Source organism: Parasteatoda tepidariorum, chromosome 4 (genome assembly GCF_043381705.1).
Source record: "Parasteatoda tepidariorum isolate YZ-2023 chromosome 4, CAS_Ptep_4.0, whole genome shotgun sequence".
NCBI lineage: Eukaryota > Metazoa > Arthropoda > Arachnida > Araneae > Theridiidae > Parasteatoda > Parasteatoda tepidariorum.
The window spans coordinates 1,294,988-1,310,203 of NC_092207.1; the positions used below are offsets into that span (position 1 = coordinate 1,294,988).

Genomic DNA, 15,216 nt, shown 5'->3' on the forward strand with positions numbered 1-15,216 from the left:
CTATATATAAATATATATATATATATATATCACTAATGGTGCTAACTTTTAATGGTGCTTAAAATGAAACAGTAATTAAATGAATAAACTTAACTCTATTCTCTGTTACATTATAACATTAAAATTATTTAAATGCAATTTCTGGTCATGATTTTTTGATATAAAGAGAATATGGATGAAATATATATTTAGTGATCTAATAATATGTTTTTAATAGTTTAAAAAAATTATGTTCATTAAATTCTTATAAATAGAGTATTCCAAGAATGCTTGTATATTTGTAGAATTATTAAAATAAAATTGCACGGTTTGATTAACCACAATGGCATATATTGCACTAAATGTAGAAAATTTCATTTAAAATCTTTACATTACATCATACTTTAAAAATTAATTTTATGTTTGGGACTTAAATAAAGCATTCACTAATAGAAATGTGGACAGTTAAAAAGTAAAACATATTTATAGAAGACGATTCGAAGATTCTTTCACAATTTTTAGTGAACGAATTAGAAGAGAATTATTAAAACAATTAATTTTCGGGAGAGAAAATTAGAGATGAAAAAATTTTTGTATTAAAATTTAGTAAATAAAATTTGCAATTCTGCATTGATCTTCTCCATTAAAAATACTACCTTAATGAATTTAATTCATCATTTACTATCGCGTACTATTTATTTACATAAAATTTGAAATAGAAAAAAAAATTAAATTTAACAAAAGTAGCTTTCAGCGTAAAAAGAATTAATAGTTTTTTTTTCAGTTCCATCATAACTGGATGTTTTTTTGTTTAGAAGTTTCAAATTTCCGCAACTAAAATTTTTTTTCCTGTTACGCTTTGTTCTATTTGATTCATTTATATTATTTGAAAGAGGTAAGTTCTGTCTGGGAATTTACAACTGACTTCTATCGCTTTTTGAAAGGGTAACAAATAATCTTCATTATCAAAATATTTGAACCATATCCGTTTTCTCTCTCTCTTCGCATTTTTATACCCAAACTTTTAACAAATATTGCTTTTTTAAAAAATAAAAAAAAACAATGATACCCAAGTCAATATTTTTGATGGTTTTTCCATTGCATACCAACATTATCTTGATGGTAACTATCAATAATTCCATCATGAACTATTATATTTTTGATGGTAACCAACATAAGTAACCATCACCCCAATGTAGAAATTCGGACTGATTTAAAAAGATCCAACATTAGAATAGCAACTTGTTTTGATGATCTGTTCATGTTAAACCATCAGAAATTCCCATCATAGTTTCTTAGAAATCAAATGTTGGAACGATTATGAACCACCATCACCCCAATGTAGAAATTCGGACCGATTTTTGTTGGTTCAACATAAAAAAAAAACTCAAATAGTTTTGATGGCATATTCTTGAGAACCAGCAAGAATCTATATTATATAAAACGCTAATACGTACGTATGTATGTATCAATAAAACCGATGATATTTCTTTTCTCTCGCTGGCAACAGTTTTCATTTTTAATTGATTGGATTCGGCGCGCAAGAGCACGTAGTGAGCATCATATGTCTATCTATCTCCGATTGTCACCGAGAAAAAAACGGTTGGTTGGTTATGGGTACTGAAATAGTTCCTTTTCATTGGCAGAAATGAGAAGTGTTATGCTATTTTAGTTTGAATTATTTTGAATTGAGCGCTTTACTATTCCACGTTTTGTTATATTATTAGTTATGAGTTGAATGCAGTTTTAATATTTCATATTTATTTTAAGTTAAATTTCATGAATACTTCATAGAGCAGTTACTTTTCTCAACAACTGAAATTTAGAATAGTGTGATTAAGAAAAATATGTGAACTGTTTGCAATTTCAAATTAATATTGAAATGTACAGGCTTAGAATTTTCTACAGTGAAAAGTTTTCGGAACTTCAGTGTTCAAAAAAGTATACAAAAGCTAGACGTTAAGAACGTGTCCAATGAGCGAGTAAAGCGAGCATCGGATTGCGAAGCCATCCGAAATGAACTGCGACAGCAGTTCCGGGGGTTGGCGATCAGCAGCGAGCAGGGGGCGAAGCCTCCTAGTTCTCATTAAAACATCAAGGAAATGTATAGTTGGAACCATCATGGGCCATCACGAATCACCATGGATTGTGGGTCCATGAGAATCAAACTTCTATTGATGGTTAACCATCATATTATTATTCTCCATCATGGAATGAGGGAAGTTTATTGTCATATCAAAAAACATGAACGCATAATGGAAAATGTTGGATGGTGTTGACCATCATGAATCGCACTGAAATCAACGAAAACCATCGAAAAGTTTTGAAGGGACCATCAAGAGTTTTAACTTGGTTTTATTGAAATGTTGCAATACCACAAATTAAATGCCATCGATACATACCTTGGGTAATCATAAATAGAACTTTCATCTTCATTTAAATTAATACAAAAGAAGAAGAAAAAAAACTTCTTAATGACGAAAGTAACAAATAAATAAAAAATCATCATAATTCTATTTGTTACAAATAAAAAAAATAAATTCACAGCAAAATGAAAAAATTTATTGTGATAGCCTTGCGGCGATCACAGGTTGACCATTGGCAAAATGGTTGTTGTCTAATTTTTTTTGGAAACGAAACTTTATTGTGTTTTCATCTTGGACATCTTTAACTGTTAATCCTGAACTGCTCGGTACAAAATTTCGTAGACATATTTCAATGCAACTCAGACACATTCTGTGTGAATTCTTTTGATGACTGAATAGACATTGAACAGCCAATCGAAATCAATATTAACGTTTTCAGATTAGTACAATGGTGTTTGATGAACACTGTAAGCTGCATCATACACCCGTTTCGGATTCACGAGTTCATACTTGAAATATGATTTGAAAGTTAGGCTTTTTTTTCAATTTTACACGAATAGTGAATGAATCATTCATATTGCGTGGAAGACAGTCTACGGTCTTGTGCAAGTTATTGGGTACGTTGACAATGGATCCTTTTATCCCTACATATTGAACCCAGTTCTCGTATTTGCAAGAACGGGGTTCGGAGAGCCACCATTCGCTCTTCGGAAGGGTTCAATTCTCTCAACCACTTTGGTACTTTTGTGAGGAACGGAATCCTTTCGTTTTTCCGTTTGTGTGTAACGTTTAACTTAATGCATAACAAAATTAAAAGTGAAAAAAAAATAATGCTGAAAAATTATCAAACAGCTACAATCTGAACCAGCGATGTACCAATCTGAAAATGTTAATATTGATTTCGACTGGCTGTTCAATGTCGGTCCAGTCATCAAAAGAATTTACACAAAATGTGTCTGAGCTGCATGTCTGCGAAATTGTGTACCGAGCAATTGAGGTTTAACAGTTAAACATGAAAGCACAATAAAGTTTCTTTTCCAAAAAAAATTTAGACAGCAACCATTTGGTCAATAAGTAACCTGTGGTCGCCTTGTTGCGACCACAATTTTCTTCATTTTGTAGGGAATTATATTATTTAAAAGCTACATTCTTATCTACAATTAAACTCTTAGAAAGAAATTTCTTAATTTATTAACTTAATCATTGATTCTATGAATGAAACATTTATTATCAATGATAATATTGATACCAATGATTTATCTTAAATTTGTTTCAGGCTCACAAGCCATTAGAATTTGTAAAGTACGGGAAACCCTTATGAATGGTTAAACTAGGCATAAATTTAATCACAATAGTAGATCTTCCTAGAATACACTCGTAAGCATAACATAAGCGGAGGGATACGACGGTTTAAGGAAGCCTGTTTACATTCAGTCAACCATCCATTGATACAACATTTCTCAAGAAGTGAAAGAAATTTTACCTGACGTAGAGGGATCTTTTTTGGGAGGTTCGTAGACTTCCAGAGGTGTTCAACATCTGCTCCCTTAAATCATGAATCTTTGCTTCGAATCTGTTGTATTCTGAAAATTAATTTTTTTTTCCTTTATCTCATGCTAATTGAAAAATCAGTCTATTATAATTACATTGGTGTAAGATATTAAGATAATTTTCAGACTGGGTCGATTATCTCTAGAACTAACGGACCGATTTTAATGAAATTTGATACGTACATACATCGATACAATACAAAACGAATAACCATGCAATAATTGTAATACATACGTATGATCGTGAGTAACATTCGTTGGAGTTGGAAGGTATGAAATTGTCACAGGACAATTCAATCCAATTGCCACTGGAAATTATAAACTGCGTTTTTTCAAGTAGGAAATCAAGCTGCAAGTTAGGCATATCTGTAAGAGGGAACCATACCCCCTATTCACCCATTTTTTTGTTGTTTATTCTGCTACCACTGTTTCTTCCGACAGAAACGAGTGTTACGCACGATTATACGTATGTATTACAGTTGTCGAATGGTTATTTGCTTTGCATTGTATCGATGTATGTACACATCAAATATAATTAAAATCGGCCCGGTAGTTCTAGAGATAATCGATCCAATCTACAAATTCTCCTAATTTCTTACACCAGTGAAGTATTATGATAAATATTATTTATGTTATTTAATTATTAGCTGAATACCCGTTCTTCATACGTGGTTAACACAGAATCTGTAATACGCACTACGAAATTATGCAAAGAACTGAGAAACATAAAGCTAGATAATTATAAAACTAAAATATTTTTTTTTACTACCATTTGTTGCTTTTACATGATATGATTAATAAAAAAAACATTTCGATCAATTAAAAAACAAAGCTGTACTCAGTATCTCCAAAACATTTGAGTGGAGTTTCATATTACAACAATGAAATAATTTTCCTGATAAGTTTGCACTTTAGTTATTTCAAAGACAGGTGATATTTCATCATTTAGAAGCAGGTTTCAAAGAGGAAGGAAATAATCACGCCTTAGCTGACCTCATTATAGATTAAGTAAGTGATTAGTCATCAAGTAATCATTAAGTAAGTGATTACTTGTCCTCATTGAGTAAGTGATTACTTGTCTGCTGGAAATCCATCCATCAGTTATAGATGCAACCATTAGGAATGCGTTTCCATTGGGATAAAAATCGTCCAACAGGGAATAGTACAAACGAAAATGGATTGAATGACAGTGTAACACTGATCTAGTTCAGCCTCTATCCACCTTATTCTCGATCATGTTTCATGTTTTTTACGGTGGAGGCAGTATTTGTTGTTTCAACTTCCGATTTTTGCTGGTGTAAACTAAATTGCGTAAATCCTCACTTCAACGATTGGGTAATCGCACATCAATATAGGATAAAATACTTTATTTCATATCTTCATCTGATATTTTAAAATATAAAGAACACATTTTTTTTTAAAAAAAACACCTCCTAGAAATTCAATTTAGAACAACTGAGTATTCCGAGTATATACAAACAAACCCGGAACGTCCAAAAAAAAAGAAATAGTCACGTCAATGCTATGACGTCAGAAATGGACCTCAACACTTCCGGCTGTTTTCTTTTTTAGAATAGATGGTGAATATAGTTTTTGAGACGACTCATGACATCAAAAGTTCGTTTTGCTTGAATCAAAGCATAAACTAGAGTAAAGTATTATCATTATAGGTTTTATTATTTAAACATTTTGAATGCCACTAGTGCAAATGCTAGTAATATTTAATCCATTAAATTAATATTATAAGTACTGCCAGTTCATAAAACTTTCATTCTTGGAAATATTATCGTCTTTTTTGCAAATGATATTTGAAGTACGAGAGAAGAGAGTTTTCAATTTGCTTATTTTTTCTGACGAAGGGGAAACATTAGGCATTAATACCTCCTTGTTATCAAAGTCTTTTTTTAAAAAGCAAAGTACAAAAATATGTAAAAAAAAATTGCTTTAAATTTCCGAGAAGATATCTACAATAATTTTATTAGCATTTTAATTGAACAAATAATATTACAACTTAATAAAACAATTCATCCTTTATCTTTTAAAGGTTTAATGCTGCCAAATTATACTCCTTTATTAAAAGTCTAATAAGAACATCGAGAAAATAGTCACAGTCTGGAGGAAAAAAAAGATAGCTTAGTCAGTCTCCTTCGTCTTAATTTCGCGTATTTAAACTTTTATTTCTCATTGAACTCTTCTAATCATAATTATACGCCGATTATCTTACAATTCTATTTTTTTAAATCTTTAGTATCACAATATCCGGATGTGACGAAATAATTGAAATTAACATTCTGCCATTCTCCTTTATTTTTTGATCATTAGATTAAAAGTTATTGAGCTCTTAATATTTTTACTTGAATACTTATTCATTGAAGTGTTCAGAAATAATTAAATAGACTGATTTTCTTGTTTTAAACTTCTCATTAAACAAGCCTCTGATTTTATGTAATGAATTTTGTCTTATACACTAGGGAGCGCTGCAAGCTCTTGATTGCCTATATTTCCAGGCTACTGTTTTTAGTGTGTTTTGAAGCCATTTGGCTCAGAACGTGATCATTGTGTTTTTAGTTTCTGTAGAACAGTATTTCTTGTGTTTATTACCTGATTTGTGTTTGAAAGAAGAATCGTTATAGGAATCGTCGTTTGAAGACCTGTCATTTCAAGACGTAAGAATTGTCATTTGAAAAAAGAATCGTTATAAAACACTTGTTAACAATATACCGACTTCGAAATTTAAACCTAAATAATAATTTGTGAAATGAACTTAATCTGCTCGAACAATCTGCTAATTCTAACGCATGATATTGCACCAATAACAAACAGTAATAAAGTAAAAATAGATCAAATCAGAACTGCCAAGAAATAAGAAATATTTCTAAATCTAGCAACCATGCCACCTTTTTTAACAATACATCTCTAAATAACTAAAACAAAATTACTCACCAGTATTACTTAATATCATTAACATCTCATGAAATACAGAAGATTTGAGCGCAGAAAATTAGATAATTTATTTCTTTTTATTAAAAACAAAATCATTTGTTTGAAAATATCGCAGGTACTAAGCTGAAGTAAGCAACTGTATGCTTTCTAACCGGAAGTAGAGAAGGTCAAAAGCTCGTGATTGTTGTTGTTTACATTTATATAGAAATACTATTCAGATATTTTGCATGAACAAAAAAAAATAAATAAATCATTACTCATTCTTTTTTTCATTTATTCAGAAAAAAATTCTCATTTGTTTCCTAGAAAAAGAAGAAAAAAATTCTCATTTGTTTCCTAGAAAAAGAAGAAAAAAATTCTGAGGACCTGTCGGTAGCCGTAATGGCTGCATATTAAAATTAAGGGGGAAAAGCTCCCATCGAAAGCTGAAAAAGTATAAGGATAGTGGTGGTTCACTTCATCAAAACCTGTTTGGCTGCTGATTGAAGGTGCTTCCCGCTGCCACACTTCCAGAAATCAAACAAGTTTTGATGCTCTTTAATAACATCCAGAAATTAATTTTGTGTTTTGTTTCGTTTTCCTCACTTAAACATAACTTTTTGATACATTTTCTTTTAATTTTTTTAAGGAATCTAAAAATCTATAGAAAAAGAAAAAAACATTACAGAATAATATGTATATTTGGAGTTTTGAAATTTAATTTAAATACGAAGTGAATTACAAAGTTTCATTTACATACTATGAATTATAGAGTTTAACTTAAATACATCCTTTTTCAAAATTTTAGAAAAGTAGAAGTGAATGTAAATTAATAATAAAAAAGTTTTCACGGGTTGCAGTGACCTCTTTAGGGCCACGAACTACATGTGTCACATGCCTTGCATTATGATAAATTATTACATTATGATAAATTATTACATTATGATATTATTACATTATGATATTATTACAATGATATTATTACATGATATTATTATAATTATTATTACATTATGATAAATTAAAATTTTTTTCTCGATATTTTAGTGATAAAGAATCGATACTATCGGCGAGAAATATCAACAGGAAGTATCGATGCTGAATATCGAAAAAAAACCCTCCATACTTTAATAGTGTGCCTACTCCTTCAATCACCTCACAATAGATACAAAAATGCATTTGATAGAACAAAACGATATTCTTTCCCCCCATAGGGTTGCGGGGGGTGGGGACTTACCTGTCTCCAAAAGTGGGGCGGAAAGATGTTGAGCGGGCAGCCGGCCAACTGCATCTTTGTCGGCATAGGCGAAGAGGGAGGGGTACGGGTAAACAATTTGGGGAAAGGGGAGAAAGAGAACTTACTGCGGGGAGAAATAGGTAGCGACATCTGGCGGTGATAGGATGAACATTGATTGAGTAGGGATTTCTTACAGACTCTGCTCCTATTTCTCCCTTCTCTCCTATTAATATCAATGTCCCCCCCCCCCCCCGCATTTTAAAAAGAAAGTGAAGCAAAAAAATTTAGCAGTATTTAGTTGAAAATTTTATGTGAGGCAAACAAATAAAATATTTGAAACAAAGTTTGGAATTATAACAATAACGAACAAAATAAATAAGAGCATCGTCCTGGGAAATGGAGAAAAGAGTTCTGCTCAACAGGTTTTCGTTTTTTTTTTTCCCTAAAAAAAAGGTTAGGTTTTAACGAATGTTATAATCTGGGACAAAAAAAAACCTCCTATAATAATATAAGCTGCATAAAGCAATTAAAATATTTGTTACATTTTAAAATATCTGAAATTATTTTTAAAATCGTCGAAATTAATTATTTTTGTATATATCAGGAGCTATTTCTTTGCTTTAAAAAAAATTAAATAAATTCTATCCCAGTCACTTTTTTCTGCTAAAGCGATCAATTAACGTTTGATGATTTTCAACATTATGATATATTTTGATGAAGAGATAAACGCATCGAAAGTGTGTGTGAAAAATGCATTCCTAAAGTACATTTCAGTACTTAATGTGATTTGTTAGACTGTGTCGATTTTGTTTATCAACTGGAATTTTTTGAGCATCTTTCAAATCTTGTTTCTCTTTTCAATTTTTTGACCGAATAAGCTCTACTTCTGCCCCTAAATATTCATCTAATTTCTCTCACGAAGTTTGAACTGAATGAGATAATTCAACACTTTTAAGACTTTTACACTTTTTTTGGTGCAACCTGATTTTTTTTCTCTGTAGATTATTAGAATTTTGATAAATATTTGCATGTTGATATTTTTTGAGAACTTTTCAACCCCCACCCCTGTCAAATAATACAAGAAAGAATCCCACGAAAAAAAAAAGCTTTGTGATTGCAAAGTGAATAAAAATAATGATTGGAGAAATTAAAAATGATTTATTTTCATTAAATACTCATTTAAGTTATTATAGAACAAAAACAAAATATCAATTTATTATAAAACGATCGTTGCTTACTTAAAAAAAAATTTAATATTTTTTTAATAAGTCTGCCTAAACGGCAATGGGCGCTTTATACAATGGTCATGAAACATCAATCGATATACAATGTTCATGAAACATCAATCGATATACAATGGTCATGAAACATCAATCGATATACAATAGTCCTCAAACATCAATCGATATACAATGGTCATGAAACATCAATCGACATACAATGGTAATCAAATATCAATCGAGATGTAGAATAAATGTAGGTATTTTTCTAATCGTGGGTATTGAATAATCGTCTCGCCCTCTTACTTTTCGCCGGATGACCAGTCTAGGAGTTTTCCGACTGGAAAGAACAGGAAGATGGACACTTGGTTGTTCACTGTTGGAACTTTCTGTGGCACCAGTTGTGCTCAAAATTCTCATCCCGTCAGGTTCAGCTTCCAAAGCATCGTTCACTATACCCCCCCTTGAATGGTAACGTCTCCAGACGAGAAGTAATTTCACTCAACATTGTTCATAAATTCGGTTGATCCCTCTATAAAGTAACGGTGAAAATCGATGATGAGCCAGCTTTTATTGCCACGATGCCATTGGCCAACTTATCCAGATGATCGTTTGAAATGCCCGAAATCCGTTGGTCGATAAACTCTTCAAAATACAAAGATTTTAAACGATCTATGCACTAGCTTTGCACCGCATTTCCAACTAAACTCTTGATGGAAGCCGGTCACCGAATTGCATTCCAGAAATGAGATCTCATAAATGCTCTGCCTCCAAATTTGCATAGTGAGAATACGATCTTTTTTAAGTGAGTTGAAAGGAACATCTATCGGTGTATTAGGGTTCTAGCTGTCGCTTACTCCGGTAGCAAGGCAGTGACAACGTGCTCCAATTCAGTAGTCCCCATCATCACTCCAGCTACCGCAAATTGACTTTCCATTTGCCGGAACCATATATCAGGAGGGTTTGCACTCCGAAATGCGTACCACTTGCTGGCTGAGTCTCATCTTCAGAAGTCCCGGGTATCTCTCGAACTAGTTCAAATAGCAAATTGCTTTTTTACAGGCACGACAAAAGATGAATATACTTTAAAAGAACCACCAAACAGCAGAGAATCATAGAGAATGACAGCTTGAAGAGATTACGTTCACGTGTTCATTTTACCAACAGTAGAAATGCTGACATTGAACGCACATAACTCTTCAAACAACTCAACTTTAATAATGTTAACTTAAAATTGCAACAAAATGTATAAAAACATTTAGAGAATGGATAAATAGTAAAAAAATACTGAATTCAGATTTAACGCTTGCTGAGTTCAGTTGCATCCATGAACGAGGGACGTTTCTTCATCTGGCTGATGCCGAGATCCGATTGTCTAGCACATTCCTTCCGCTTACCCCTCTATCAATTCGTGCCTTACTGTATTCCAGCGAAACATCACCCGGCTCTCCCTGCATTCCTACGACCAGAGACGCATAACCCAGGGCTTCCTGCTTTCCTACGATCAGAGACGCATCACCCAGAGCTTCCTGCTCTCCTACGACCAGTGACGCATAACCCATAGCATCCAGCATTCCTACGAAAAGCGACGCATAACCCAGAGCTTCCTGCATTCCTACGACCAGTGACGCATAACCCATAGCATCCAGTATTCCTACGAAAAGCGACGCATAACCCAGAGCTTCCTGGATTCCTACGCGCTTTTGCATTCCTCCGTTTTATTTAACTTTTGCGGCTGGACCGTTACACTAACTATGCGTTCAACATTTTAGAATTCTTCTAATAACTAAGTTGAGACAATAAAAAAAGAATTGAAATAAAAACTGAAACAATCTGTATTAGATATAAAAGTTTTTTTTATTTATTAGTTAATAGAATAAGTATCTGGAAGTTTCTTGGTAGCAGTTATTTTTTGGGATGATTTCTGTCCACAAAAAAGCATCTCCCTTAAAATAAAATTTGAATCGATTAATAAATTACTTATGAATTTTGCAGGATTTTAGAATTTGAGCACATGAACTTTTAATATGAAATAATTTGCGTCTGTTAAACTATTTTTAACTTTTTAAAATACGAAGATTTTACACTGAAATCAAATTTATAATAATTATTTTAATTACACACAGAGTTGAAGGGCGAAACGCGAAAAATGTCCCGTTAAAAAATTTAGAGCATCTGGGAGAGATATTATAACGATAATGCACAATTGATTATTAATTTTTCTTTTAATTGTTGTAATTATGATATTTTAATTCAAAGTTCAAATAATTCGGCCGATATTGAAACCCGCATAAATTGGCCTATGCTGTGAAATGTAGGATTTTTTGTTCCTAAAGTATATTGATGACAGCACTTTCTTAGAATTTTTACTCATTGAATGTTTTTTTTAATTCTATTTTTCAAGATTTTCAAAAAGGGGGTCAGCACTTGATTTATTTTTAAAGTTTTCTTAATGATTCGGCAATTTATATTTTATTTTGATTTGGTTATTCTAACTGTAACTTTGTCTTTATTTATTTTTCTTATAAGTGTGGGCGTATCTTTATTATGTGTTACTCTATATACTTATGAATTGTGTTTGTTTGTCATTAATTTTTCTTTGCACTTACATTTAAATTTTTATAATTCCTTATTCTTATTTATATTTTCCATTGTGGGGACTCGGGGGCACTGTCAGTTTTTGGTCTCACCACTGACAACAGAAAGGCTCCTGTATGAGTTAGCTGGCAGTGTTCTGCTAGCACACATATCTTAAAATTTTTGTCGTTTTCTGTTAGAATTGTAATCTGATTTTCTATACTATAATACACATTCACAAGGTTTTTAATATAACTCTTGATATTTCTTATTTCTATTATTGAAGAAATTATAGAATGTTAAATGGCATTTTAAAAACATTGAAAAATGTATTTTTAAGAATATTGTAGGTACATTAAAAAAACGTTTTATTCTGACAAATATGTGAGTTAAGCGATCTTCTTTGGATGAAGATAATTTGAAAAAAAAAAACATCCTGATGTTTCGATAAACTCTGAAATGGACTTTTATAAATTCGGCTTAAAATGTCGCATAACATATCTTTCAATTATGATCAGCTATTATTCCTTTAATTACAAACTTACTTTACAATTCTTACCAGCACTATATACATATATCTTATACGATAGTCCCCTTTTAAACTAAGTTCGTAAGGTCCTTAAGAGACTGTATTTTATTGCGTTTATATTAACCACAACAATCTTTTTCAAAAACTCCAATTATCTGTTTACAACATCTTAAGGTTTGAAATTTTAATTTAAAAATAACTTAACGATTGCAATTAGATGCCACGGTTTCCTAAATATTTTAATGACCTCATAAAATAATAATGTTTGCTTTCCACGAGCACAAGATTGTGATCAAAATTATGAACAAGGCCCAAATGCAAAACAGTATTCTTAATGGTAAAATCTTCACGTGCCTTTTGGGCGTATAGGGCGTCAACACAGATTAAAACATCCTAAAATAAACATCACGAGAAGCTATTATAAATATTCGCGTTTAATTTCGATGTTTCACTTTTGCAATTGGGTATAATATGAAAAAAGCACAACTACTTCCACTTACTAGGAATAACATTTACCTTTTAGTTTAATTAATAAACTGAGTTTTAAATATGCTTACTAAATTCATAAACTTCGGTAAAACAACAATATAAATTATTTCCAAAGGAACTAGACTAATACAATTCCAACCTGGCGAGTAGCGACTTATAAACAAAACACTTCGTTTGATGCTTTTACTTGTTGCTAGAAATCAGGTTCGCAGAAAATGCTGTTTACTAGTTAAATTTAGTAGGAATAACACGATCTGTGACGTAGGCTATAGTATACCCAATTAGATTTTTCTTTTAAAATAATGTGTTCAGTCATAATTTTTAATAAATTTTGAATTTGACTTTTTAAAAGGGACGACGTTTAAGGATTTCCAATAGACATGACACGCTTCGGATATCTTACAACATGAGACTGAAAAATATTTACCGTCCGGCCTGTACTGTACCACCATGGTGACAGTTTGTCCAGCTCCTTTCAGGGCTGCTGCCGCCTGTTCGTGCGTCGCATGTCTCAAGTCATTGCTATTCACCTGCAATGAAAAAAATAAATTAGTGAATTGATAAGAAGTCATTCGCGGTGGGTTGATTTTTACAAATGTAATCTAAGCAATGAATTGGTATGGTAGTTAATAACTAATGTTAATATAGTCTATATGACAGAGTATCTTGCATTAATTATTATTTATTTAAATAGATCACTTCAATTTAAAAACTAATATAATAAAATACCGTGGTAACATCTATTGAGTATAACATCAATTAGAATGCTGCAGTTCTTGTAATCTTTCATTGTCTGAAATTATTGCCATTCTTTCAGTTTGCCAACGTTCAATTATTGAAATTCTCCTGCTTTGTTTTTATTTTGAGCTATGGCTCACCCATACTTGAAATATAATTTGTCTATGTAAAGAACTCCCCTAGCCATTCGTCGGTAGTGGTGATTATGGTTACAAAGTTTAACAATTTCAAGTAGGGTCATAATTTAGGACAGGTTTTGACTCAGGTCAGCGAGAGAAAGGAAGAAAGAAGCTCCCCTCTTTGAAATGCGTTATTTCTTGTTTCCATAGCAGCAGACGGTCTTAGACTTCGTGGTGAGGGGAGTTTCTTCTATAGACAAACTATACACGTTCTGAGAGATACACTTCTTCCACTGCTCCCTCATATCCTCCTATATTGCGGATTTGATGTTATCTTGCAACAGTCTCGTCTCGTATTGTTATCGGCCATCGAGAAAATCTATCTATTCTGATATTTTATTAATACAAGGTTTCATTGTATTTGTAGTAAGTATACGCTTTCTTCAAAATACTATTTAATATTCGTATCTATCTTATCAAATTGTAAGAGACAGTTAGATTATCTGTGTAAGATAAAATGGTGTGTTTATTGTGTAATACAGTTTTGACTATTTTGAAAAATTGAACAGTCTCGTAAGGAACATAAATACTTCAATTTAGAAGGTAAATTTCGACGAAAAAGTACTTATTGAAGAATACTTAGTCTTAACTTTTTGAACAGTATTTAATTATGTGTAGTTGCTCGTTGAAAAATATCAATGGAATAATAGGTTAATAGAGAGTATAGAAAATTGTTTCAAAAAACATATTCATCACATATTTTTTTTTTTAAATATAGTGATTAAATGAATACTATTTGATTCTAGTAAGTATTTAAATCAATAAACTACGACGGAAATGGGGACGTTTTACGGTACTTTAACGAAATTAAATTCGAAAAACCTTTCACAAAGTTCATTTTTTAAAAGTGTTATTATTTTTAGTATCTTATCAAACTGCTGTATTAAAAAAAAAAAAAATACTAGAGATATAGTGACTGTTAAAATTGGACGTTTTGCATGATTAAGAAATTTTCACAAAAAATTTCCGTTTTTCTCAAAAATATATTCCTTAAGCCACTCCTTACCTGATAAAAACTAACCCATCAAAGCCTTTTTTCAGGTAAACACACCCAAATAATAAATTTTACTTCTCTTAATTCCCATCCCAGAATTTTTTTATTTTAGCATACGTGAACAGTTTTCAGGGCCTCTTAAAAGTGATAAAATCGATCCTTTTTAATTTCAAGTACAGAGAGTCGTGATGGCTCACGGGATAGAGCCATTCCAATAATATGAACCGAGTTCGAATCCCAGCTATGGCTGGTTGATAGAAATTCCGCATCCAGCTTGCACCGACCACAGTGCTAACGTAAAATATCCTCAGTGCTAGACAGATCATGGGTAAGGTTGCTGTAAGGCTAGGCTAACCGTGGGTGGTTTTAACGGTTTTCCTCTCTCTGTAACGCAAATGTGGATTAGTTCCATCAAAAAGTCCTCTACGAAGACAAA

General features: G+C 31.8%; 1 protein-coding gene across 1 annotated transcript in view; it reads right to left on the reverse strand.

Moving 5' to 3' along the window:
* Window positions 1–15,216, reverse strand: part of LOC107439267 (disks large homolog 1) — a gene marked incomplete in the record, with an annotated part of 144,892 nt that overhangs the window by 37,086 nt on the left and 92,590 nt on the right. Inside the window, 2 exon segments of the mRNA XM_043051194.2 lie at window positions 3,829–3,928; window positions 13,297–13,399. Coding sequence (XP_042907128.1) covers window positions 3,829–3,928; window positions 13,297–13,399 — 203 coding nt within the window.